General features: G+C 46.0%; 1 protein-coding gene across 1 annotated transcript in view; it reads left to right on the top strand.

Annotated features, from left to right (window-relative positions):
- LOC147105455 (mitochondrial 10-formyltetrahydrofolate dehydrogenase-like) overlaps positions 1 to 17,931 on the top strand; it is a gene marked incomplete at its 5' end in the record, with an annotated part of 46,277 nt that extends 28,346 nt beyond the window's left edge. Inside the window, 13 exons of the mRNA XM_086010906.1 lie at positions 296 to 387; positions 2,795 to 2,939; positions 3,513 to 3,632; positions 3,834 to 3,961; positions 5,028 to 5,178; positions 5,663 to 5,733; positions 5,853 to 5,958; positions 7,146 to 7,233; positions 7,956 to 8,049; positions 11,508 to 11,607; positions 11,749 to 11,847; positions 11,966 to 12,131; positions 17,791 to 17,931. Of these exons, the coding sequence (XP_085867032.1) occupies positions 296 to 387; positions 2,795 to 2,939; positions 3,513 to 3,632; positions 3,834 to 3,961; positions 5,028 to 5,178; positions 5,663 to 5,733; positions 5,853 to 5,958; positions 7,146 to 7,233; positions 7,956 to 8,049; positions 11,508 to 11,607; positions 11,749 to 11,847; positions 11,966 to 12,131; positions 17,791 to 17,900 (1,470 nt within the window). The remainder of the gene's footprint in view (positions 1 to 295; positions 388 to 2,794; positions 2,940 to 3,512; positions 3,633 to 3,833; positions 3,962 to 5,027; positions 5,179 to 5,662; positions 5,734 to 5,852; positions 5,959 to 7,145; positions 7,234 to 7,955; positions 8,050 to 11,507; positions 11,608 to 11,748; positions 11,848 to 11,965; positions 12,132 to 17,790) is intronic.
- Positions 17,932 to 26,609: the final 8,678 nt, after the last annotated feature.

The following is a 26,609-nucleotide window of genomic DNA, read 5'->3' as shown; positions in this document are numbered from 1 at the left end:
TGAACAACAGCTGTTAGTCTAAGTCTCGGGCAAACCAGATTGTTGTGTGTATTGGGCTGAAGGAAGTCATTAGAGAGAATCAGTTGTATTTTTGGAGTGGGCTAATTGTCCAACTGGAATTAGCAGTGTGGGTGAGGAGCTTAAAAAAAAGTCAACCCAACATTACCCAAAGATTGCGATATAATAGGTTTCCTGGCAAACTGTTCTATATGGGGCTCAGTGCAGCATCTTTCTAGAATGGAAGGTGTTCTCTTATGTACACATGCTAATTTGTTTTATTTTTATTGTGTTCCAGGCCATCTGGAAGTCAATTCTGAGCAATGTAAGTGCCATTGAGGATTCCACAGATTTCTTCAAATCTGGAGCAGCTTCCATGGACGTGGTCAGGTGATTTTCTTTCTGTGGAGCTATGTGTAGGACACAGTACTTCACCCTCTCACTGAGGTGCTGACACATGAAAACCCAATTCCATTTGCAAATTTCACAGTGTGTTAACCACCTTTTGCTGATTCTGCATAAAGATGATTGCAGCTTTTGTGATGTGATAAGAAATCAGCAGATTGTGGATTATTCTATAGATTATGGAACAGTTCCTGCAATTTGGAGGGTGGCAAATGTAACCCCACTATTTAAAAAAGGAGGGAGAGAGAAAACGGAACTACAGACCGGTTAGCCTAACATCAGTAGTAGGGAAAATGCTCGAGTCTATTACAGGAAACTTGGCGATATCCGGCACCGACGGGACCGAGCTGCTGCCGATCTATCAAAACTTCCGGATAGACCAGCGCTAATGTTAAAGGAGGTTTTCATCTCCGTATCTGACAACAAACACTGTTGCTTAGCAACAGCTTGTAAACACTCGGCCCGTACCTTGGAAGTGTCTCTGAAGCTGTTGCTAAGCTACAGAGACGCTTTCCAGAGCCTGACTGTTATAAAAAAAAATAAAAAATAAAAAATGCTCGGAGAAAAAAAACCTAACCAAAATGGCTGCTGATTTCTGCCGTTAGATCGAGGTTTCCGGACATACAACCTCTGGATAAACCAAAGTTTCCTGTATAAAGGTTGTGATAACAGGACACTTCGAAAATATCAACGGGGTTAGACAAAGTCAACATGGATTTATGAAAGGGAAATCATGTTTGACAAACCTACTGGAGTTTTTTGAGGATGTAACTGGTAGAATAGATAAAGGAGAACCAGTGGATGTGGTGTATTTGGATTTTCAGAAGGCCTTTGATATAAAGTCCCATATAAGAGGTTAGTGTGCAAAATTAAAGCACATGGGATTGGGGGTAATATACTGGCATGGATTGAAAATTGGTTAACAGACAGGAAACAGAGCAAGAATAAATGGGTCTTTTTCGGGGTGTCAGACGGTGATTAGTGGGGTACCGCAGGGATCAGAGCTTGGGCCCCAGCTATTCACAATATATATCAATGAGGGAACCAATTGTAATATTTCCAAGTTTGCTGACGACATGAAACTAGGTGGGATTATGAGCTGTGAGGAAGATGCAAAGAGGCTTCAAGGCGATTTAGACAAGTTGAGTGAGTGGGCAAATACATGGCAGATGCAGTATAACGTGGATAAATGTGAAGTTATCCACTTCGGTAGGAAAAACAGAAAGGCAGAGTATTATTTAAATGGTGATAGATTGAGAAATGTTGATGTACAGAGGGTGTCCTTGTACACCAGTCACTGAAAGCAAACATGCAGGTGCAGCAAGCAGTTAGGAATGCAAATGATATGTTGGCCTTCATTGCAAGAGGATTTGAGAACAGGAGCAAGGATGTCTTACTACAGTTATACAGGGCCTTGGTGAGACCACACCTGGAGTACTGTGTGCAGTTTTGGTCTCCTTACCCAAGAAAGGATATACTTGCCATAGAGGGAGTGCAGCGAAGGTTCACCAGACTGATTCCTGGGATGGCAGGACTATCGTATGAGGAGAGATTGGGTCGACTAGGTCTGTATTCACTAGAGTTTAGAATAATGAGAGGGGGTCTCATTGAAACTTATAAAATTCTGACAGGGCTAGACAGACTGGATGCAGGGAGGATGTTTCCCCTGGCTGGGGGGTCTAGAACGAGGGGTCACAGTCTCAGGATATGGGGTAGGACATTTAGGACTGAGATGAGGAGAAATTTCTTCACTCAGGGTGGTGAACCTGTGGAATTCTCTACCACAGAGGGCTGTGGAGGCCAAGTCACTGAATATATTTAAGAAGGCGATAGATTTCTAGACGCAAAAGGCATCAAGGGATATGGGGAGAGAGCGGGAATATGGTATTGAGATAGAGGATCAGCCATGATCATATTGCATGGTGGAGCAGGCTTGAAGGACTGAATAGCCTATTTCTACTCCTATTTTTCTATGTTTTTAGTATTAAATTTCAGCAAATACCTGATTTTTGATTTCAGCGTAACATTGGCGCTTGTCGGCTTTAGCCCACAGGTGACTGAGCTGTAGTGAATTATCATACATTATCGGAATGTGTTGAACATGCACTTCGAGTGATCATTCGTTCTCTCCGCATAATCAAATGATGAGGAACATTCCATTTTAACATCTGATTATCCTGCAGATTGTTGTGTGCTGATGATGTTGGGCTGTCCTGGTGAATCCGGAATGTAATGATTCGCTAGAAATGTGCTGACAAAGACTAGTTGCATCTTGATCACCGTTTGAAAACCCTTAATGGTTAAAAACTAGTTCTTATGAGAACGCTTTTTTCTTTCTGAAGTACTGTATAAGATGAGCTCAGCATGATTAAAAACACGGGTGTATGCCTAGGTTGGTTGAAGAAATCAAACAGAAATGCAGTGACCTGCAGCTGCAGAATGAAGATGTTTACATGGCAACAAAGTTTGAGGATTTCATCCAGATGGTTGTGAGAAAACTGAGAGGAGAGGATGAAGAGGAGCTGGAGGTGGATTATGTAAGTACCACAATGTCTGTTCATTGATCAGTAGACTGGTCAGTGTCCCGGTCTCTGACATGGATCAGTCATTCATGAAAGAAAGACTTATGAAATAATACTGAGTGGCCTGCGGGTGGTGCTATCCAGGGAGAGTATAAATACTCGGGCACGGGCCCAGCTTGCGCAGGACATTCTTAACAGGAACTAGTGAAGGACACAACTAGACCTCCATGTTGTAAAACAGTTGATTAAAGCTTTGTGTAACGCTTGGACAAGTGCCTAGTAGTTTTCTTACGTCACAAAGTACTGAGGGAGACTTATCATTACACTTGTACCTTACAAACCCTTTCCAGTCAGCAGGGTGACCTGAGGGATTTGTCTGTCTGCAGCCCTTGGAACCATTTTAAAGTTGCAGTTTTCATGGGGACAGCGTTGTTTGAAAGGCCTCCCACCTTGAGTTTCCAAATTGCTGCTTAGTTTGTTAATCATTTGTGATTGTACCCCAGAAATTCCAAAAGATAATGAGCCTTTCAAGGTGGCTCTGAGTAAAGGTCTTCATGATAATTTAAGACATTTGGTTCTAATTTTAAGGTTACGATGGATGTAAATGACATGACTGTGAAAATGCCACACCAGTGCTTCATCGATGGCAGGTTTACAAACTCAGAGGATGGAAAGACATACGAGACCATCAATCCCACCGATGGCTCTGTGAGTAACAGACCTTTCAGTGAAGCTTGTCCATATGACAAAATAAACTGGCATCTTTAGCTAGGACAGTGTTATTGTAATCTTTGTCCTATAGTGATAACCATATAACTAACATAAATGGTGATGTGATTTGTAACGGTCTGTAAATGTGCAGTGATACCAGAGCTAGTGAGTTAGTAAATTCATTGGTCTATTCGGCAGGTGATCTGTGAGCTGTCGTATTCATCGGTTGCTGATGTTGATAAAGCTGTGGCAGCAGCGAAAGATGCATTTGAAAATGGACAGTGGGGAAAGATGAATGCAAGAGACAGAGGGAGATTGTTGTACCAGTAAGTGCTTTCTGATACTCCAATTACATACAATATGAGAGGGAGTGCACTGTTATTATGCAAGTTATTCAATTTGCTGACTATTTCATCAAGTTCTCACCCCTCACTTCAACAGCGGCGTGTTGCTGTGCAAAACACTAGCAAACTGGATTGAGCCACTGGTTATTGTACATTTTCATGCGTGGTGCTTTGTCTGGTCAATAACATGCTTGCAGATGCCACCTTGAAAATTCAAATCCACAAAAACCGTTTGTGATGAAGCTGGGCGGAATATGCTGTGTGTTTGTGCCCAGAGAGAGAGAGACAATCTGGGTGTAAAGCAAATACGCAGAGCAGAAGATGGAGGAAACTTGGGCACAATGCTTCAATTTCCTTGCTCTTTTATACCTGTTTGTCAATCCCTGCCCCCGAACACATCTCTGCTCATTCTAAAGAGCCATACACGTAAATTTCCTGCAATTGCACTGGTTCAGAACGGATATAAAACAACACCCAGGCAGGCAGCAGGATACAGTCGTTTTATTGTAATTTTTTGAGTGGCTGTTTTTCATTTCTCCTCACCGAGACCTGCACAGTGTTTTCTGTTTCTTCGAATGAATTTTCATGGTTTCAGTACAAGAGACATTAAAAATTGAAAAGCTCCCACAATTGGATGTTCTTAAACTTGCTGTGCCGAATGTGCATGAATGATAGTTAGATGGCTTGAAACTTTCATTTTCATACTTTAAGAAGGAATATACAGTGTGAATTTGACACTCTCCCCGAGCTCTGAATGCTTACACAGATTCCGGTCATGATAATGAGATTGGCTGGAAATTTGGGCTTAAATTGATATCAGCAAAGTGGGCGCTGAATGGGCAAAATTTTGGGTGTAACTTTCTGATTACATCCCCACAGGAAATTGCACCACACAATATTTTAATAGTGGAAAGGGGTGACTGCTCGCTGAGAGAGCATCCCATAACACCATGGGGAATCACTGGCTGCACTTCCGCAACCTTCTGAGGTACGTGGCCTACTGTTTCTAATGCTCCTATTTTCCTGTACTTACTTTGTTCAACTGTAGACTTGCAGATCTGATGGAGGAGCACCAGGAAGAACTTGCCACCATTGAGGCCATTGATTCGGGGGCTGTGTACACACTCGCTCTGAAGACACATGTGGGAATGTCCATTCAAACATTCAGATACTTTGCTGGATGGTGTGACAAGATTCAGGTACTAAACTAACAAGCCCCTTGGATCTTCTATTTGTTTATTGTAAAGAATGGAAACACTGAGTGCTAACTCTTTGTTAACTGCAGTAGTTCTACAGCTTGTTTCAAAACCATTCCATTTTTCTTTTTTTTTAAATGGTCTGCTGTTTTGAACATTTCTTTAAGAAAAAAATGTAGTTTGTTTCTCCTAAATTGAATCCATTGGTCCTCTGGAGAGCTGAAGGTTTGTTTCTGTTAATAGAAGGCGCTGCTGTGTGTGGTGAAGTCCACAAGCCAAGAGAGATTCCCAGACAGACGATGAGGGTGTTTATGTTGCTTCTCTTTTGAGATATGTCACTGTCCCAACTATTTCACCTCTCCCGATCGATCACACATTGATTACCACTCCTCATTGTGTTAGCGCTTCACATAAAGAACTTAAAATCTGACTTGTTTTATAGTTTCCAAACTAAAACTTAATGTGAAAATTTTTTGATGTCCTTTAGGGAACTACAATTCCCATTAACCAAGCACGTCCCAATCGTAATTTAACATTTACAAAGAAGGAGCCACTGGGGTAAGATGTCAATCATTTTGGTAAATGTCCTGGAAATGTAAAGTTCCTTTTTAAGGAAGAATATTTGATCTGAGCAGTGACTAGGTTGTCTGTGACTGCTGATTTTTGCTGTTTTCCAGTGTCTGTGCGATTATTATTCCCTGGAATTACCCACTCATGATGCTGGCGTGGAAGAGTGCAGCGTGTCTGGCTGCCGGCAACACGTTGGTACTGAAACCAGCTCAGGTAACTTGGCACAGACTCACGTTAATAATAATCCTCTTTTTGGGCTAATTTGTCAGCGGACAGGGCAGGTTAGTGGCTTGCTGTCCGGACTCTGCTCGTGATGCTGTCTAACCAGCCCCCAAACATCTACATGACAACAGCTGGAAATGCTCGATCTCCAAATGGAGGAGACGTCAAATTTCAGCTTCCCTAGTGACCCGGCAAATCCACCGCTCACCATGTGGGCAACTGCAGGAGCCAGCAAGAACCCTTCAACTGGCTCAGTCAACTCAACTTTTAATGTCCCTTTTGCTATGTAAATTTTGAAACTTTGCAGGAAATAACCTGTCTTTTGGGGGAGGGGAAGGGAACGTTGAAAAAAGTTGCATCTTTCTCTGCGTATGTTCAGTAATGCTGAATTGTAGCTGTTGAGAAGATGTTAAAAATCGAGCAGTGTTGAAACTACATCCGCGCCTGCCGTCCTCCGCACCCTCCTCGCCCACCTTGCCCGCTGCCCTCCGCACCCACTGTTCCATCTGCGCGGCTCAGGTAAGCAGTCCGAGGCGAGAGACTGCAGTTGGGAAAAGGACAGCTGGGGAGCGAGGAGAGAGAAATGTACTTTAGACACGAGTGTTCTTGAAGTGCTAATGTGTAGCACCTTGCAAATCCTTGGCCTGCTGTTCTTGTGTGAACATTCATCTCTAGGTTGTCTCCAACAATTAAAAAAGCAGGCTAACCCGGACACAAGTCAGACTGCCCGTGTATCGACCTGATAACACGAAGGATTAGCTGAACATTCGCTGAAAGTTATTCCCCTTTTATGCCCACAAGTTATAGCCACAATAAGCCGGTTTAGTTTCAAAGTGTACACTGTCTCTTTGTGATTGAATATGTTGCTAGAAATATTAAAATTATTATATTGATTATCAAACATTTGTTTTATAAATTCTGTACAGCAAGAATGCCCAGCAAACCAACACAATTAGGTATCGGGGGTAATTCTAACCTAACAAGTCCGTCAGGAAACTGTGGGGATCGGGTGGAACGCCAGTTTTACCCCCTGTCCGATTTTGAAATCAGCGGAGAGTAATATTGGGCGGAATATAAAACCGATGTTCCACCATCCTTGGGTTTCCCCCTCAGTGAGTTTGGGTACAGTTACCCCCAGATTCCCCTGTGGTGACTATCTGGTTTTTATTCCATCCCAGGTAACTCCACTGACTGCGTTGAAGTTTGCTGAACTGGCAGCACGAGCTGGCTTGCCAAAAGGAGTTATCAATATTCTTCCTGGATCAGGTGAGCTGGCAAACTCCTCCTTCAATGAAATCTATAAGCTGTCGAATATATTTTGGGGATGGGGCGATTTGTGGGGGACGAACTGGTGCATGTAGCTCCATGTAGTATACACGGTGAGGGACTGCTTCCTTCTCTTCATACCCCCCCACCCCAACACATACTAAACTCTGCAGGAGGAGATCCAGTGGAATTAAAGCACTTCCCCAGGGAAGGAAAATCATATGAAATTCAGTCAATGGAAACAAGGCCACCAGATGCTGCCTGGAGTGTGGAGGGAGCAGGAAAACGACTGAACATTTTAAACAAAGAGTAAAGTTAGAATTAAGCTCACCTCGCAGAGAAGGACTTCCTTTCTACCCTGTAAAGGGAGCGGTTTTTGACCTCTGCCCATGCTGCTGACTCCTGTGGTACTTAATAGGGCTGAGACCTAGATCTCAATGGCGAGCATGCTGTGAAGCCTTTGCTCCTCCAGTCCATCGTCTCCCACACCCACATCAAGCCCCTCGATCAGTGCAGCCGGCCTATTCCTAAACTAACCATCTGCACACCGAGCTATGCAGCTACTGTAATTAGTGCCAGCTTGATCCTGCAATTCAAATTGCTACCAATCAGAATGAAACTACCGGACATTGATATTAATGAGGTTATTTAGCAGCTGTCAAACTACGTTCACAAAGTCTGAGCATCACAAGCGTTTTCTAATCTTTCACATTTGACCCCAGGTGGCCTTGTAGGGCAGCGGCTGTCTGAACACCCAGACATTCGCAAACTTGGGTTCACCGGATCCACCCCAATTGGAAAACAGATAATGAAAAGGTATGTTTAAAAACTGGTCTTTAGTGATGTTCTACAGGAACCAAATGAAACACTCACTCCCTGCATGAAAGGTATAGGAGCCAATGGAACAGGTTGTGAATTGTTCAGGATTTGTGGCATGCAGAGTGACCCCGATTCTACAGATCTATGCCAGGTGTCTGAGCTTCTTTCCTAACCGATTTCTAGCTCAACACCAATGGATTTAATGTTTTAAATACTTCTGTACTGGACATTTTGGGGTTCTGCAACTTTATACCATTTGTGAGACATGCAATAACTGTGCGTGTTGTCAGTTACCTATGATGTTGATTTGGATCATTACCCCATTACTGAATTAGCTGCAGCTAGAATATGTCTCCTTCATTTGCAGCATCAATCACTATTGGTTCACACAGAAGTGCACTGGTGCACCATTGGTTCACACAGATGTGCACTATTGGTTCACGTGTGCACTGGTGCACTATTGGTTCACACACATGGGCACTGGTGCACTATTGGTTCACAAAGATGGGCACTGGTGCACCATTGGTTCACAAAGATGGGCACTGGTGCACCATTGGTTCACAAAGATGGGCACTGGTGCACCATTGGTTCACAAAGATGGGCACTGGTGCACCATTGGTTCACAGATGTGCACTATTGGTTCACACAAATGTGCACTATTGGTTCACACAGATGTGCACTATTGGTTCACACAGATGTGCACTGGTGCATCTTTGGTTCACACAAATGTGCACTATTGGTTCACACAGATGTGCACTGGTGCATCTTTGGTTCACACAAATGTGCACTATTGGTTCACACAGATGTGCACTGGTGCACTATTGGATCTCACACATGTGCACTATTGGTTCACACAGATGGGCACTGGTGCACTATTGGTTCACACAGATGGGCACTGGTGCACTATTGGTTCTCACAGATGGGCACTGGTGCACTATTGGTTCACACAGATGGGCACTGGTGCACTATTGGTTCTCACAGATGGGCACTGGTGCACTATTGGTTCTCACAGATGGGCACTGGTGCACTATTGGTTCACACAGATGGGCACTGGTGCACTATTGGTTCACACAGATGGGCACTGGTGCACTATTGGTTCACACAGATGGGCACTATTGGTTCACACGGATATGCACTATTGGTTCACGGATGTGCACCATTGGTTCACGCGGATGTGCACTATTGGTTCACGGATGTGCACCATTGGTTCACGCGGATGTGCACCGTTGGTTCACGCGGATGTGCGCCGTTGGTTCACGCGGATGTGCGCCGTTGGTTCACGCGGATGTGCGCCGTTGGTTCACGCGGATGTGCGCCGTTGGTCCACGCGGATGTGCGCCGTTGGTCCACGCGGATGTGCGCCGTTGGTCCACGCGGATGTGCGCCGTTGGTCCACGCGGATGTGCACCGTTGGTCCACGCGGATGTGCACCGTTGGTCCACGCGGATGTGCACCGTTGGTCCACGCGGATGTGCACCGTTGGTCCACGCGGATGTGCACCGTTGGTCCACGCGGATGTGCACCGTTGGTCCACGCGGATGTGCACCGTTGGTCCACGCGGATGTGCACCGTTGGTCCACGCGGATGTGCACCGTTGGTCCACGCGGATGTGCACCGTTGGTCCACGCGGATGTGCACCGTTGGTCCACGCGGATGTGCACCGTTGGTCCACGCGGATGTGCACCGTTGGTCCACGCGGATGTGCACCGTTGGTCCACGCGGATGTGCACCGTTGGTCCACGCGGATGTGCACCGTTGGTCCACGCGGATGTGCACTATGTTCCTGTGTGCTCTCATCAGAGTCACAAATGACATCCTTTGTGATTGTGACAAAGGTAAACTGTCCCTCCTCATCTTTCTTGACTTGTCTGCAGCCTTTGACACGGTTGACCACTCCATCCTCCTCCAACGCCTCTCCACCGTCGTCCAGCTGGGTGTGACTGCACTCGCCTGGTTCCATTCTTAACTATCTAATCGTAGCCAGAGAATCACCTGCAACGGCTTCTCTTCCCGCTCCCGCATCATTACCTCTGGTGCCCCCAAGGATCTATCCTTAGCCCCCTCCTATTTCTCATCTACATGTTGCCCCTTGGTGACATCATCCGAAATGACCGCATCAGTTTCCACATGTACGCTGACAACACCCAGCTCTACCTCACCACCACTTCTCTCGACCCCTCCACAGTCTCTAAATTGTCAGGCTGCTTGTCCAACATCCAGTTCTGGATGAGCAAAAATTTTCTCCAATTAAATATTGGGAAGACTGAAACCATTGTTTTCGGTCCCTGCCACAAACGCCGTTCCCGAGCCACTGACTCCATCCCTCTCCCTAACATCTGTCTGAGGCTGAACCACACTGTTCGCAACCTTGGTGTCATATTTGACCCTGAAATGAGCTTCCGACCACATATATGCAGCATAACTAAGACCGCCTGCTTCCACCTCCGTAACATCGCCCGTCTCCGCCCTTGCCTCAGCTCATCCGCTGCTGAAACCCTCATCCATGCCTTTGTTACCTCTAGACTTGACTATTCCAACGCACTCCTGGCCGGCCTCCCACATTCCACCCTACGTAAACTTGAGGTCATCCAAAACTCAGCTGTCCCGTGTCCTAACTCGCACCAAGTCCCGTTCGCCTTTCTCCCCTTTGCTCGCTGACCTACATTGGCTCCCGGTTAAGCAGCACCTCGATTTCAAAATTCTCATCCTTGTTTTTAAATTCCTCCATGGCCTTGCCCCTCCCTATCTCTGTAATCTCCTCCAGCCCCACAAACCCCCCGAGATATACGCTCCTCTAATTCTGCCCTCTTGCGCACCCTCGATTAATCACTCCACCATTGGTGGCTGTGCCTTCTGTTGCCTGGGCCCGAAGCTCTGGAATTCCCTCCCTAAACCTCTCCGCCTCGCTACCTCTTTCCTCCTTTAAGACGCTCCTTAAAACCTACCTCTGACCAATCTTTTGGTCACCTGCCCTAATTTATCCTTAGGTGGATCAGTGTCAAATTTGTTGTCTTAAAATACTCCTGTACAGCACCTTGGGACGTTTTACTACGTTAAAGGTGCTATATAAACACAAGTTGTTGTTGTGTGAAACTATGTCCATGCAGCAATAAAAATAAAAAAATCCAAGTGCTCAAAATCTGAAATAGAAACAGAAAATGTTGGCAGTATAAAGACGAATCGATAAAGGATCTGTACCTAAAGCATTAACCTGTCTTTTTTCAGATCTGACAGCCCCTGCTTTTAATTTCCAGCATTTTCTATTTTTATGATATGAGAACAATTCTAAACAGACCTGTTATACAGCTTCACCTCTTAATAGTGTGGGTCAGATTGAAACAGGAATCTGCTTTCTGATAGGATCAGTTCCTGCACAAATAAATGGTTATTGGGGAAGAAAATTACACTGGTTTTGAACGACTGATAATAACTGATCTTTAACATCTGTTTAACAGCTGTGCTTTGAGTAATCTGAAGAAGGTCTCTCTGGAATTGGGTGGGAAATCTCCGCTTATCATCTTCAATGACTGTGACCTTGATAAGGCTGTGAGAATGGTGAGTGCTGCCTGAGGCATCTCTGTACTTCCAACTCTGCTCTCTTCTTAGCCTTTCAGAGAACGGGAACTGACCCGTTCTTGCTCACCGAATATGGCATTCTTTCAGTGTACCGCCATTCTAATCCTTGCTCCTTTGCAGGGTATGGGAGCGGTATATTTCAATAAGGGGGAGAACTGCATTGCTGCTGGTCGTTTGTTTGTTGAAGAGTCTGTCCATGATGAATTTGTTCAGCGAGTGGTAAGTCACCAGGAAATCCTTCTTGTTCTACAGCATAAGAGAGAAAGAAGTGAGAGAAAATGCACAAGGTTTGTGTGTAGCAGTCCTACATTATACTTCCCATCCTATTATTATCCAGGTTGAGGAGACTAAGAGGATGAAAATTGGTGATCCTTTGAACAGATCAACAGATCATGGACCACAAAACCACAAAGCTCATCTCGAGAAGCTGCTTGAATATTGTGACATCGGAGTGAAAGAAGGAGCGACACTGGTGTACGGGGGGAAAGCCGTCTCTCGGCCTGGTATGAAGTCTTTCACTTTATAGAAATGGATTCAAAGCGAGTGCAAATTGCTTCCTGTTTCATTTTCTTGTGATTCGGTTGAACAGTGCTGTCACTTTTCAAATGAAATAGAAGGCAGGAGCAGAGGCTGATGGAGGAGGACGAATAGGAGATGAAATGCAACACGGAGCGAAGAGTGTGTACTGCCAGCCAGGTGAAAGGTTAATGGGGGACTATTTAGTGCAGTTTGTAACTAGGCTAGCTGTGAAATGAGCAGCGTGCTCGAGTTATTATGGAGGCAGTTTGTTCAGGATAGTAATGGCTAATCGAGATACACAAAGGACACGTGATACAACAAAATCTATAGAAATGAACAATGTGAAAAGTTGATATTTTGATGAATCTACATTTTGCTTTTGTCACTTTCTGAAATTAAAATCCAAATTTTGGCAAATTGTGTTAATGTGCAGAGATTAGAGTTCAATAAAAGAATCCAACACTGACAATCGTCACTTCACCTTAACCCAAAATCACTGAGTTCAGGCTCCACGGTGAGTAAGTAGGTGGGAGCAGCAGGCTGGGTGAGGCATTGGGGCCTTGCACCTGGGGAAAGGACACGAGTTCAGATACATCGATATTGTGCGGCCATGGATGAGCGTCTCCTCAGATGTCAGCCTTGGCTTGGTGGCTGTCACTCTCGCCTCTGTTGTGTATGTACCTTTAAGAGAATAACTGGCCTCAGACTGCAGTACTGGCAGTGACCACCCCTGTATAAAAGGCGCTAGAGAGCCTCTGTTTAGATTCGTTTATGCCTTCCACCAGTAAAGACTTGTTTGTTTCTCTCCTGCTAGTCCGTGTCTCAATCATTCACGGACTTAACACTGGCGACGAGTTAGAAACGAACTTACCTGCAACTCAGCAGCAGCTCCGACGGCGTGTTGAAGGTCGGAGCCAGAAGAAAGAAAAAAAAAAAAAAAATAGGCCATTGAAACTCGAGAAACGGGCGTCGACCGTCAATCATCGATTTCAAAACTCGCAGGAGAGACTGTCCAGAGCCAGGCTGGGTTCCTCGGTCCGTGGTTTCCCAGCTAATCGGGCTGGTGGCAGGTAGTGCTCTGATCCTTCCTGGGCTGCAACGGGGCCGGGCAGCGAGTCGGCAAGCAAGGAGAGAGAGAGAGGGTGGAACATACAGGGCGTGGCCAGTGTTTCGAAGCTGGGCAGCGTTCGGACCTCAGAAGAGGGAGGGAAGTGTCCCAGAGGGTCCGCTCCATGACGGGAAGATAATAAAAGAAAACAAATTAATATTTAACGCGCAGGAAACCGTGGAAAGCAGCGCTAACAACAGCGGGGAAGAAGACAAAGCGCGGGAGGCGCCATTTTGTTAAATCGGGGAAGAAGGCAAAGCGCGGGAGGCGCCATTTTAGATTTGCAAGATGCCGAAGACTGGCTGTATCACTGCTTTTGATAATACATTAGAGGACAGGACCACGTATGTGGAAAGAGTCGAGGTATATTTCAAGGCAAATGAAATAGCGGAGGGGGAAAAAGGCATCAATATTGCTAAACTTAATGGGCGCTAGAACGTACGGCCTATTGTGGGATCTGATTACTCCAGCCAAACCGAAGGCGAAGAGTTTTAACGAAATTGTTGCTGTTCGACAGGAGCACTTAAACCCTGCACCGCTGTTGATAGCAGAAAGATTTAAATTCCACAGGAGAACTCAGCACAAAGATGAGAGCAATGCTGAGTATCTTACGGAACTACGCAAGCTATCAAAGCACTGCCGGTTCGGAGCAGGACTGGCAGATACCCTACGGGACAAATTTGTCTGTGGACTCCTGAGTAAAGGAACACAGAAGAAGTTACTCGCAGAAAAAGAGCTGACGCTAGATAAGGCTTTCAACGTGGCAGTATCGTATGAAGCAGCAGCCAGGGGAGCTGCAGAAATTCAACAAAAACCACAGGAATACAGCACCCACGAAATGACACGGGGATTTGCAAAATGTTATCGCTGCGGCAGAACTAACCATGACCAGAAGGACTGCTGGTCCAAAGACAAAATATGCAGACAATGCGGGAAGATTGGACACATTGCACGAGTTTGTAGGTCTGGGAAGAAGACCAGCGACAACAAAAAGGCTACTAAGGAACCGTACAAGAAAGTACAAAAGATGACGGACAGTAGTTCCGAAGACCAGATGAGCGATAGTGAATCCGAGAACAGGAGATTAAGCTGTCTCAAACTTCACAGTGTAATCGCAAAAGAGGATCACCGAACCATTTGGGTCACCCTCACGATAGCAGGGTCCCAAGTTAAAATGGAATTGGATACAGGATCAGCGCTAACCGTCATGAATCGACGAGACTACGAGCGGCTATTTTCACACATACCCTTGAGAGAGACATCCATCGTCTTGACGACGTATACGGGGCAAAATGTATACCCCAGAGGAAAAATAAGGGTGCCTGTCGAATACAATGGCAAGAAAATACGGAAATTGTATCTCTACATACTGCCAAATGGTGGACCACCGTTATTGGGACGGGAATGGATCAGGAAGATAAACTTAGATTGGCATTCCATTCATGCAATGACGGTGGACGGTAAAAAAGATGAAGACGTCACTCCTGGACGATTGTCAACAATCTTAGCTACCGCCAAAGAGGTATTTCAACAAGAACTGGGCACGCTTAAAGGCGTAACCGCCTCGTTAAAAATAGAAGAGAATGCAGTTCCCAAGTTTTTCAAAGCGAGACCGGTACCATATGCAATTCATCCAGCCGTCGAGGCAGAGCTGGAGAAGGCGGGCGTGTTGTCTAAGGTCGACTGGAGCGAGTGGGCGACACCCATCGTTCCTGTCATGAAGAAAACGTTAAGCAATAAGTCCGGAGAGCCAAGGAAGATTCGCATCTGTGGGGATTTCAAGGTGACGGTGAACCCTGTCCTTCACACAGTACAATATCCTTTTCCAAGGATAGAAGACATCTTCGCCTCACTGTCTGGAGGGAAGCGTTTTACAAAAATTGACCTAGCACAAGCATATTTGCAGATGGAGGTTGAAGAGTCCTCTAGGAAGTATCTCACGATAAACACTCACAAAGGTCTTTACCAGTATAATCGACTGGTATTCGGAGTAGCATCAGCTCCGGCGATATGGCAAAGAGCGATGGAACAAGTCCTGCAAGGGATTCCGGGGACTCAGTGTTACTTGGACGACATCCTTGTAACAGGTGAAGATGACAGTGAACACCTTAACAACCTAGAACAGGTGCTCACTAGACTACGGGAACATGGGCTGCGAGCCAACCGCCCCAAGTGCGAATTTTTCAAGAAACAGATATCGTATTGTGGCCACGTGATTGATGAAGAGGGGTTACATAAGTCCCCTGACAAAATTGAAGCGGTTGTTAAGGCCCCAGCGCCTGAAAATGTGTCGCAACTGAGGTCATTCCTCGGGTTGGTGAATTACTATCATAAGTTTTTGCCGAATTTGTCGACAATTCTGCACCCACTGAACGCCCTGCTACGAACGGGGGTCGCATGGAAATGGAGCGATGATTGTAAACGTGCTTTTCAGAAGAGTAAGGACTTAATCACTTCGAAGGAAGTATTGGCTCACTACAACCCAGCACTGCCGATCAGGCTGGCGTGTGATGCGTCTCCCTACGGCTTTGGGGCAGTACTGTCACATAAATTCCTTGATGGTTCGGAGAGGCCGATAGCTTTTGCGTCACGCTCGTTAACTTCTGCCGAGCGTAACTACGCCCAGATTGACACAGAGGCCCTCAGCCTAGTGTGGGGGGTGAAGAAGTTCAATCACTATCTGCACGGTCAAAAATTTACTCTACTAACCGATCATCAACCTCTTGTCTCCATTTTCAACCCTCAGAAGGGCGTACCGATAATGACAGCGCAACGGCTGCAGAGATGGTCCCTTTTCCTAGGGGCACACCAATATGACATCGAGTACAAAGGAACTAAACAGCATGGAAATGCTGATGGATTGTCACGTCTACCGTTGCCGACGGTGGAAGAAGAAGACCTTGCAGTGGATCCAATGGAGTTATTCCACTCGACCATAGTCGAATGTCTCCCTGTGACGAATGCAAACATAGAAAAGGAAACACGAAGTGACCCGACACACTCCTGGGTCTATGATTTAATGGTGAAGGGATGGCCAGCACATGGCGAACCACTGCTGCCAGCATTTTCGCCCAGAAGAGAACAGCTGTCAGTGTGCAGAGGAACCTTGATGTGTGGATCCAGAGTAGTAATTCCACCTAAGTTGACGGATAGAGTGCTCAATGAGCTTCATGAGGGTCATCTGGGTGGGGTAAAAATGAAGAGCTTAGCCAGAGCGTTTGTGTGGTGGCCGGGAATCGATAGAGAAATCGAAGAGATGACCAAGAGCTGTGCAGGATGCCAGAAGGTCCAAAACTCCCCACCACAAGCTCCTCTGCATCCATGGGAGTGGCCCTCATCTCTATGGCAAAGGGTGCACGTTGATTTTGCTGGTCCCTTCATGGACTCGATGTTTTTAATTGCGGTGGATGCACATTCAAAGTGGCCGGAGGTAATAAAAATGTCCTCAACCACCACGGAAAAAACTATCACAGTTTTACGAACCATATTCGCCAGGAATGGGCTGCCTGAACAGATTTGCTCTGACAATGGCCCACAGTTTGTGTCTGAAGAGTTCCGGAGGTTCTTAAAGAACAATGTAGTTAAGCATTACACATCTGCCCCATATCATCCAGCCACTAATGGATTGGCCGAGAGGTTTGTCCAAACATTCAAGAAGGCTATCAAGGCAATGTGTAATGAAGATATACCCCTACAACACAAGGTGGACAACTTCTTGTTTGCCTACCGGAATGCGACACCTGCGGTTACCAACCAAACTCCAGCCATGATGTTCTTCAATCGAAGACTACGATGCCGCTTGGATTTGGTTAAGCCAAACGTCCGAAGAGATGTGGAGAACAGGCAGTTTCAGAATATGAATGAAAGGCCGACCAGGAGTTTTAAGATAGGTCAACCAGTTTTGGCCCAGGACTACCGCACTGAGAAATGGCAGCCAGGAACGATTTGTACACGACAAGGACCTCTCATGTATACCGTGGACGTTGGGGAGAGCATTGTAAGACGCCATGCTGACCAGATTCTAGAGTCACTGGAAAATGTCGACTCCACACCACGATCTGATACACCTGGTAATGAAATCGACGTTCCAATTGCAGCTACCGCAGAACCGGTACGATTGGAAGCAGATGAACCAAACAACGACATTGATTCCGACTCAACATTGCCAAAGAGGCGTTATCCAGACAGAATCAGAAAGCCTCCTCAAAGACTGAACTTATAATTGCTTAAACTTAACCAATGTATCTAGCAACAGTAATTGTGATTGTAATTCGTTATCATTAGTTGTTAAATGAATGTTATGTACTGTTTATCTAAAAGGGGAGGAATTGTTGTGTATGTACCTTTAAGAGAATAACTAGTCTCAGACTGCAGTACCGGCAGTGACCACCCCTGTAAAGAAGGCGCTAGAGAGCCTCTGTTGGTTAGTTTCGTTTATGCCTTTCACCAGTAAAGACTTGTTTGTTTCTCTCCTGCTAGTCCGTGTCTCAATCATTCACGGACTTAACAGCCTCTAACTCTTATTATTGCTCTAGGTTTCTTCATGGAGCCAACAGTGTTCACTGATGTGGAGGATGACATGTTCATTGCTAAGGAGGAATCTTTTGGACCAGTGATGGTCATTTCTAAATTCAAAGACGGGTGAGTTCGATGCTGAAAATGCAGCTGTTGACCCGCTGAGTGAGTAGGAAGAGGTTATGGCCAGTACTGTACAATAAATCAAGTGGCTCTTTTAATATAATGCTACAGGCACAATGCACAGTGTACCATATGTTCTGGTATCCCTCTGTTTTGATCATGGGCCACACAGTGATCAATGAGGAAGGGCAGACTGGGGCGATCGCCTGTTGGCTGTGTAACAGTCAGAAACAAGTTCAGGAAGAATTTAAGCAAGATTTCTCTGGGTATTGAGAGACTTAGTTTAAGATTTTTGTCTAGAATGATACAGCACAGGAGGAGACCATTCGGCCCATCGTGCCTGTGCCGGCTCTTTGAAAGAGCTGTCGGATTAATCCTAATCACCTCTTTCCCCATAGCCCAGCAATGTTTTCCTGAGTGTTTATCCAATTCCCTTTTGAAAGTTATGATTGAATCTGCTTCCACCGCCCTTTCAGGCAGCACATTCCAGATCACAACTCACTGTGTAATTTTTTTTTGCCTCTGCTTCTTTTGCCAATCATCTTAAAATGGTGCCCTCTGGTTCCTGACCCTCCTGCCACAGGAAACAGTTGCCCTTTATTTACTCTTATCAAAACCTTTCATGATTTTGAACACCTCTATTAAATCTTCTCTTAGCCTTCTCTGCTCGAAGGAGAACAATCCCAGCTTCTCCAGTCGCTCCACATAACTGAAGTCCTCATTCCTGGAACCATTCTAGTCAACCTCCTCTGCACCCTCTCCAAGGCCTTGACATCCTTCCTAAAGTGTGGTGCCCAGAATTGGACACAATACTCCAGCTGAGGCCTAACCAGTGTTTTATAAAGGTTTACCATAGCTTCCTTGCTTCTGTACTCGATGCCTCTATTTATTAAAAAAAACTAAACAAGGAGCAGCACTGATGACCACCGAAACTATGGTTCAAGTCCTCTTACACGCAAGAACTTTGACAGTTCATTCAGTATTTGTCAAAACAAATCCCAGGGGTTGCTACAATTGGCAAAGGATCCCGTATGCCTTTTCAACAGCCTTCTCAACTTGTCCTGCCACCGTCAAAGATTTGTGTCGATACACCCCCAGGTCTCTCTGTTCCCGCACACATTTGAAAATCGTACCATTGAGTTCACAGTGCGCCTCCTCATTCTTCCTACCAAAATGAATCACTTCTCACTGCCATGTGTCTGCCCATTTCACCGGTCTGTCTGTCCTCCTGAGGTCTTTACTATCCTCCTCACTGTTTACTACATTTCCAAGTTTAGTGTCATCTGCAAACTTTGAAATGATGCCCTGTATACCCAAGACCAGGTCATTAATACATCAGAAAGGTCCCAATACTGACCCCGAAAGGCCATCACTGCACACTTCCCTCCAGTCTGAAAAACAACCGTTCACTACTCTCTGCAACCTAGGATGCCATCTGGACCAAGTGACATTTCTACTTGGAGAGCTGCCAACCTTTTAAGTACCTCTTTATCTGTTTCTATCCTATCCAATTTCTGTACTGCCTGGCCCTTTACTGACATGGCAGCATCCCCCTCTTCAGTGAAGATAGATACAAAGTACTCAGTAAGACCCTCTGCCTCCACAGGATGACTGTGTGGTCTCCAATCGGCCCCACCCTTCCTTTGACTACCCTTTTACTACTTATATGTTTATAAAAAAAACTTTTGATTCTCTCTTATTTTAGTTGCTAATCTATCTTCATGCACCCTCTTTGCCCCTTTATTTCCTCATCTCCACTTTCTGTATTCAGCTACTGTATTATGAACTTGACATTTATCATAAGCCTCCTTTTTCTGTTTCATTTTAATCTCTATATCCTTTATAGTCATCCAGGGATGCCCACATTGGATGTTGTTCCTTTCCCCCTGTGTCTGATCTGTACCCGAACAATCTCCGATTTCAAGGCCATTTGTCGATAGAGAGACTGTGTTGTAGATTTCCCCGGGTATAGAGAGACTGTGTTGTAGATTTCCCCGGGAAAAGAGAGACTGTGTTGTAGATTTCCCCGGGTACAGAGAGACTGTGTTGTAGATTTCCCCGGGGTATAGAGAGACTGTGTTGTAGATTTCCCCGGGGTATAGAGAGACTGTGTTGTAGATCTCCCCGGGGTATAGAGAGACTGTGTTGTAGATTTCCCCGGGGTATAGAGAGACTGTGTTGTAGATTTCCCCGGGTATAGAGAGACTGTGTTGTAGATTTCCCCGGGTATAGAGAGACTGTGTTGTAGATTTCCCCGGGTATAGAGAGACTGTGTTGTAGATTTCCCCGGGGTATAGAGAGACTGTGTTGTAGATTTCCCCGGGTATAGAGAGACTGTGTTGCAGATTTCCCCGGGTATAGAGAGACTGTGTTGTCGATTTCCCCGGGGTATAGAGAGACTGTGTTGTAGATTTCCCCGGGGTATAGAGAGACTGTGTTGTAGATTTCCCCGGGGTATAGAGAGACTGTGTTGTAGATTTCCCCGGGGTATAGAGAGACTGTGTTGTAGATTTCCCCGGGTATAGAGAGACTGTGTTGTAGATTTCCCCGGGTATAGAGAGACTGTGTTGTAGATTTCCCCGGGTATAGAGAGACTGTGTTGTAGATTTCCCCGGGTATAGAGAGACTGTGTTGTAGATTTCCCCGGGGTATAGAGAGACTGTGTTGTAGATTTCCCCGGTATAGAGACTGTTGTAATAGAGAGACTGTGTTGTAGATTTCCCCGGGGTATAGAGAGACTGTGTTGTAGATTTCCCCGGGTTATAGAGAGACTGTGTTGTAGATTTCCCGGGTATAGAGAGGACTGTGTTGTAGATTTCTCCCGGGGTATAGAGAGACTGTGTTGTAGATTTCCCCGGGGTATAGAGAGACTGTGTTGTAGATTTCCCCGGGTATAGAGAGACTGTGTTGTAGATTTCCCCGGGTATAGAGAGACTGTGTTGTAGATTTCCCCGGGGTATAGAGAGACTGTGTTGTAGATTTCCCCGTGGTATAGAGAGACTGTGTTGTAGATTTCCCCGGGTATAGAGAGACTGTGTTGTAGATTTCCCCGGGGTATAGAGAGACTGTGTTGTAGATTTCCCCTGGTATAGGAGAGGACTGTGTTGTAGATTTCCCCTGGGGTATAGAGAGACTGTGTTGAAGATTTCCCCGGGTACTAGAGAGACTGTGTTGTAGATTTCCCCGGGTATAGAGACTGTGTTGTAGATTTCCTCCGGGTATAGAGAGACTGTGTTGTAGATTTCCCCGGGTATAGAGAGACTGTGTTGTAGATTTCCCCGGGTATAGAGAGACTGTGTTGTAGATTTCCCCGGGGTATAGAGAGACTGTGTTGTAGATTTCCCCCGGGTACTAGAGAGACTGTGTTGTAGATTTCCCCGGGTATAGAGAGACTGTGTTGTAGATTTCCCCGGGTATAGAGAGACTGTGTTGTAGATTTCCCCGGTATAGAGAGACTGTGTTGTTGATTTCCCCGGTATAGAGAGACTGTGTTGTAGATTTCCCAGGTATAGAGAGACTGTGTTGTAGATTTCCCCAGGGTATAGAGAGACTGTGTTGTAGATTTCCCCGGGTATAGAGAGACTGTGTTGTAGATTTCCCGGTATAGAAGAGACTGTGTTGTAGATTTCCCCGGGTATAGAGAGACTGTGTTGTAGATTTCCCCGGGTATAGAGAGACTGTGTTGTAGATTTCCCCGGGTATAGAGAGACTGTGTTGTAGATTTCCCCGGGTATAGAGAGACTGTGTTGTAGATTTTCCCTGGGTATAGAGAGACTGTGTTGTCAGATTTCCCCGGTATAGAGAGACTGTGTTGTAGATTTCCCCGGGTATAGAGAGACTGTGTTGTAGATTTCCCCGGGTATAGAGAAACTGTGTTGTAGATTTCCCCGGGTATAGAGAGACTGTGTTGTAGATTTCCCCAGGGTATAGAGAGACTGTGTTGTAGATTTCCCCGGGGTACTAGAGAGACTGTGTTGTAGATTTCCCCGGGTATAGAGAGACTGTGTTGTAGATTTCCCCGGGTATAGAGAGACCGTGTTGTAGATTTCCCCGGGGTATAGAGAGACTGTGTTGTAGATTTCCCCGGGTATAGAGAGACTGTGTTGTCGATTTCCCCGGGTACAGAGAGACTGTGTTGTAGATTTCCCCGGGGTATAGAGAGACTGTGTTGTAGATTTCCCCGGGGTATAGAGAGACTGTGTTGTAGATTTCCCCGGGTACTAGAGAGACTGTGTTGTAGATTTCCCCGGGTATAGAGAGACTGTGTTGTCGATTTCCCGGTAACAGAGAGACTGTGTTGTAGATTTCCCCGGGGTATAGAGAGACTGTGTTGTAGATTTCCCCGGGGTATAGAGAGACTCGTGTTGTAGATTTCCCCGGGGTACAGAGAGACTGTGTTGTAGATTTCCCCGGGTATAGAGAGACTGTGTTGTAGATTTCCCTGGGTATAGAGAGACTGTGTTGCAGATTTCCCCGGGTATAGAGAGACTGTGTTGTAGATTTCCCCGGGTATAGAGAGACTGTGTTGTAGATTTCCCCGGGTATAGAGAGACTGTGTTGTAGATTTCCCCGGGTATAGAGAGACTGTGATGTAGATTTCCCCGGGTATAGAGAGACTGTGTTGTAGATTTCCCCGGGGTATAGAGAGACTGTGTTGTAGATTTCCCCGGGTATAGAGAGACTGTGTTGTAGATTTCCCCGGAATAGAGAGACTGTGTTGTAGATTTCCCGGGTATAGAGAGACTGTGTTGTAGATTTCCCCGGGGTATAGAGAGACTGTGTTGTAGATTTCCCCGGGGTATAGAGAGACTGTGTTGTAGATTTCCCCGGGTATAGAGAGACTGTGTTGTCGATTTCCCGGGTATAGAGAGACTGTGTTGTAGATTTCCCCGGGTATAGAGAGACTGTGTTGTAGATTTCCCCGGGGTATAGAGAGACTGTGTTGTAGATTTCCCCGGGTATAGAGAGACCTGTGTTGTAGATTTCCCCGGGGTATAGAGAGACTGTGTTGTAGATTTCCCCGGGGTTATAGAGAGACTGTGTTGTAGATTTCCCGGGTATAGAGAGACTGTGTTGTAGATTTCCCCGGGTATAGAGAGACTGTGTTGTAGATTTCCCGCGGGGTATAGTAGAGAGACTGTGTTGTAGATTTCCCCGGGGTATAGAGAGACTGTGTTGTAGATTTCCCCGGGTATAGAGAGACTGTGTTGTAGATTTCCCCGGGTATAGAGAGACTGTGTTGTAGATTTCCCCGGGTATAGAGAGACTGTGTTGTAGATTTCCCCGGGTATAGAGAGACTGTGTTGTAGATTTCCCGGGTATAGAGAGACTGTGTTGTAGATTTCCCCGGGTATAGAGAGACTGTGTTGTAGATTTCCCCGGGTATAGAGAGACTGTGTTGTAGATTTCCCCGGGTATAGAGAGACTGTGTTGTAGATTTCCCCGGGGTTATAGAGAGACTTGTGTTGTAGATTTCCCCGGGGTATAGAGAGACTGTGTTGTAGATTTCCCGGGGTATAGAGAGACTGTGTTGTAGATTTCCCCGGGTATAGAGAGACTGTGTTGTAGATTTCCCGGGTATAGAGAGACTGTGTTGTAGATTTCCCCGGGTATAGAGAGACTGTGTTGTAGATTTCCCCGGGGTTATAGAGAGACTGTGTTGTAGATTTCCCCGGGGTATAGAGAGACTGTGTTGTAGATTTTCCCGCGGGTATAGAGAGACTGTGTTGTAGATTTCCCCGGGTATAGAGAGACTGTGTTGTAGATTTCCCCCGGGTATAGAGAGGACTGTGTTGTAGATTTCCCCGGGTATAGAGAGACTGTGTTGTAGATTTCCCCGGGGTATAGAGAGACTGTGTTGTAGATTTCCCCGGGGTATAGAGAGACTGTGTTGTAGATTTCCCCGGGTATAGAGAGACTGTGTTGTAGATTTCCCCGGGTATTGAGAGACTGCCCGGGTATAGAGAGACTGTGTTGTAGATTTCCCCGGGTATAGAGAGACTGTGTTGTAGATTTCCCCGGGTATAGAGAGACTGTGTTGTCGATTTCCCCGGGTATAGAGAGACTGTGTTGCAGATTTCCCCGGGTATAGAGAGACTGTGTTGTAGATTTCCCCGGGGTAAAGAGAGACCGTGTTGTAGATTTCCCCGGGTATAGAGAGACTGTGTTGTAGATTTCCCCGGGTATAGAGAGACTGTGATGTAGATTTCCCCGGGGTATAGAGAGACTGTGTTGTAGATTTCCCCGGGTATAGAGAGACTGTGTTGTAGATTTCCCCGGGTATAGAGAGACTGTGTTGTAGATTTCCCCGGGTATAGAGAGACTGTGTTGTAGATTTCCCCGGGGTATAGAGAGACTGTGTTGTAGATTTCCCCGGGTATAGAGAGACTGTGTTGTAGATTTCCCCGGGTATAGAGAGACTGTGTTGTAGATTTCCCCGGGGTATAGAGAGACTGTGTTGTAGATTTCCCCGGGGTATAGAGAGACTGTGTTGTAGATTTCCCCGGGTATAGAGAGACTGTGTTGTAGATTTCCCCAGGTATAGAGAGACTGTGTTGTAGATTTCCCCGGGGTATAGAGAGACTGTGTTGTAGATTTCCCCGGGGTATAGAGAGACTGTGTTGTAGATTTCCCCGGGTATAGAGAGACTGTGTTGTAGATTTCCCCGGGTATAGAGAGACTGTGTTGTAGATTTCCCCGGGGTATAGAGAGACTGTGTTGTAGATTTCCCCGGGTATAGAGAGACCGTGTTGTAGATTTCCCCGGGGTATAGAGAGACCGTGTTGTAGATTTCCCCGGGGTATAGAGAGACTGTGTTGTAGATTTCCCCGGGTATAGAGAGACTGTGTTGTCGATTTCCCCGGGTACAGAGAGACTGTGTTGTAGATTTCCCCGGGGTATAGAGAGACTGTGTTGTAGATTTCCCCGGGGTATAGAGAGACTGTGTTGTAGATTTCCCCGGGTATAGAGAGACTGTGTTGTCGATTTCCCCGGGTATAGAGAGACTGTGTTGTCGATTTCCCCGGGTACAGAGAGACTGTGTTGTAGATTTCCCCGGGGTACAGAGAGACTGTGTTGTAGATTTCCCCGGGGTATAGAGAGACGGTGTTGTAGATTTCCCCGGGGTATAGAGAGACTGTGTTGTAGATTTCCCCGGGTATAGAGAGACTGTGTTGTAGATTTCCCTGGGTATAGAGAGACTGTGTTGCAGATTTCCCCGGGTATAGAGAGACTGTGTTGTAGATTTCCCCGGGTATAGAGAGACTGTGTTGTAGATTTCCCCGGGTATAGAGAAACTGTGTTGTAGATTTCCCCGGGTATAGAGAGACTGTGTTGTAGATTTCCCAGGTATAGAGAGACTGTGTTGTAGATTTCCCCGGGGTACAGAGAGACTGTGTTGTAGATTTCCCCGGGTATAGAGAGACTGTGTTGTAGATTTCCCCGGGGTATAGAGAGACTGTGTTGTAGATTTCCCCGGGGTATAGAGAGACTGTGTTGTAGATTTCCCCGGGTATAGAGAGACTGTGTTGTCGATTTCCCCGGGTATAGAGAGACGGTGTTGTAGATTTCCCCGGGGTATAGAGAGACTGTGTTGTAGATTTCCCCGGGTATAGAGAGACTGTGTTGTAGATTTCCCTGGGTATAGAGAGACTGTGTTGCAGATTTCCCCGGGTATAGAGAGACTGTGTTGTAGATTTCCCCGGGTATAGAGAGACTGTGTTGTAGATTTCCCCGGGTATAGAGAGACTGTGTTGTAGATTTCCCCGGGTATAGAGAGACTGTGTTGTAGATTTCCCCGGGTATAGAGAGACTGTGTTGTAGATTTCCCCGGGTATAGAGAGACTGTGTTGTAGATTTCCCGGGTATAGAGAGACTGTGTTGTAGATTTCCCCGGGGTATAGAGAGACTGTGTTGTAGATTTCCCCGGGTATAGAGAGACTGTGTTGTAGATTTCCCCGGGTATAGAGAGACTGTGTTGTCGATTTCCCCGGGGTATAGAGAGACTGTGTTGTAGATTTCCCCGGGTATAGAGAGACTGTGTTGTAGATTTCCCCGGGGTATAGAGAGACTGTGTTGTAGATTTCCCCGGGTATAGAGAGACTGTGTTGTAGATTTCCCCGGGGTATAGAGAGACTGTGTTGTAGATTTCCCCGGGGTATAGAGAGACTGTGTTGTAGATTTCCCCGGGGTATAGAGAGACTGTGTTGTAGATTTCCCCGGGGTATAGAGAGACTGTGTTGTAGATTTCCCCGGGTATAGAGAGACTGTGTTGTAGATTTCCCCGGGTATAGAGAGACTGTGTTGTAGATTTCCCCGGGTATAGAGAGACTGTGTTGTAGATTTCCCCGGGTATAGAGAGACTGTGTTGTAGATTTCCCCGGGTATAGAGAGACTGTGTTGTAGATTTCCCCGGGGTATAGAGAGACTGTGTTGTAGATTTCCCCGGGGTATAGAGAGACTGTGTTGTAGATTTCCCCGGGGTATAGAGAGACTGTGTTGTAGATTTCCCCGGGTATAGAGAGACTGTGTTGTAGATTTCCCCGGGGTATAGAGAGACTGTGTTGTAGATTTCCCCGGGTATAGAGAGACTGTGTTGTAGATTTCCCGGGTATAGAGAGACTGTGTTGTAGATTTCCCGGGGTATAGAGAGACTGTGTTGTAGATTTCCCCGGGGTATAGAGAGACTGTGTTGTAGATTTCCCCGGGTATAGAGAGA

Source organism: Somniosus microcephalus, chromosome 17, assembly GCF_052327205.1.
Source record: "Somniosus microcephalus isolate GS21.2 chromosome 17, FLI_Smic_1.0, whole genome shotgun sequence".
NCBI classification, from domain to species: domain Eukaryota; kingdom Metazoa; phylum Chordata; class Chondrichthyes; order Squaliformes; family Somniosidae; genus Somniosus; species Somniosus microcephalus.
This window is presented reverse-complemented; position numbering and strand designations above follow the sequence as displayed.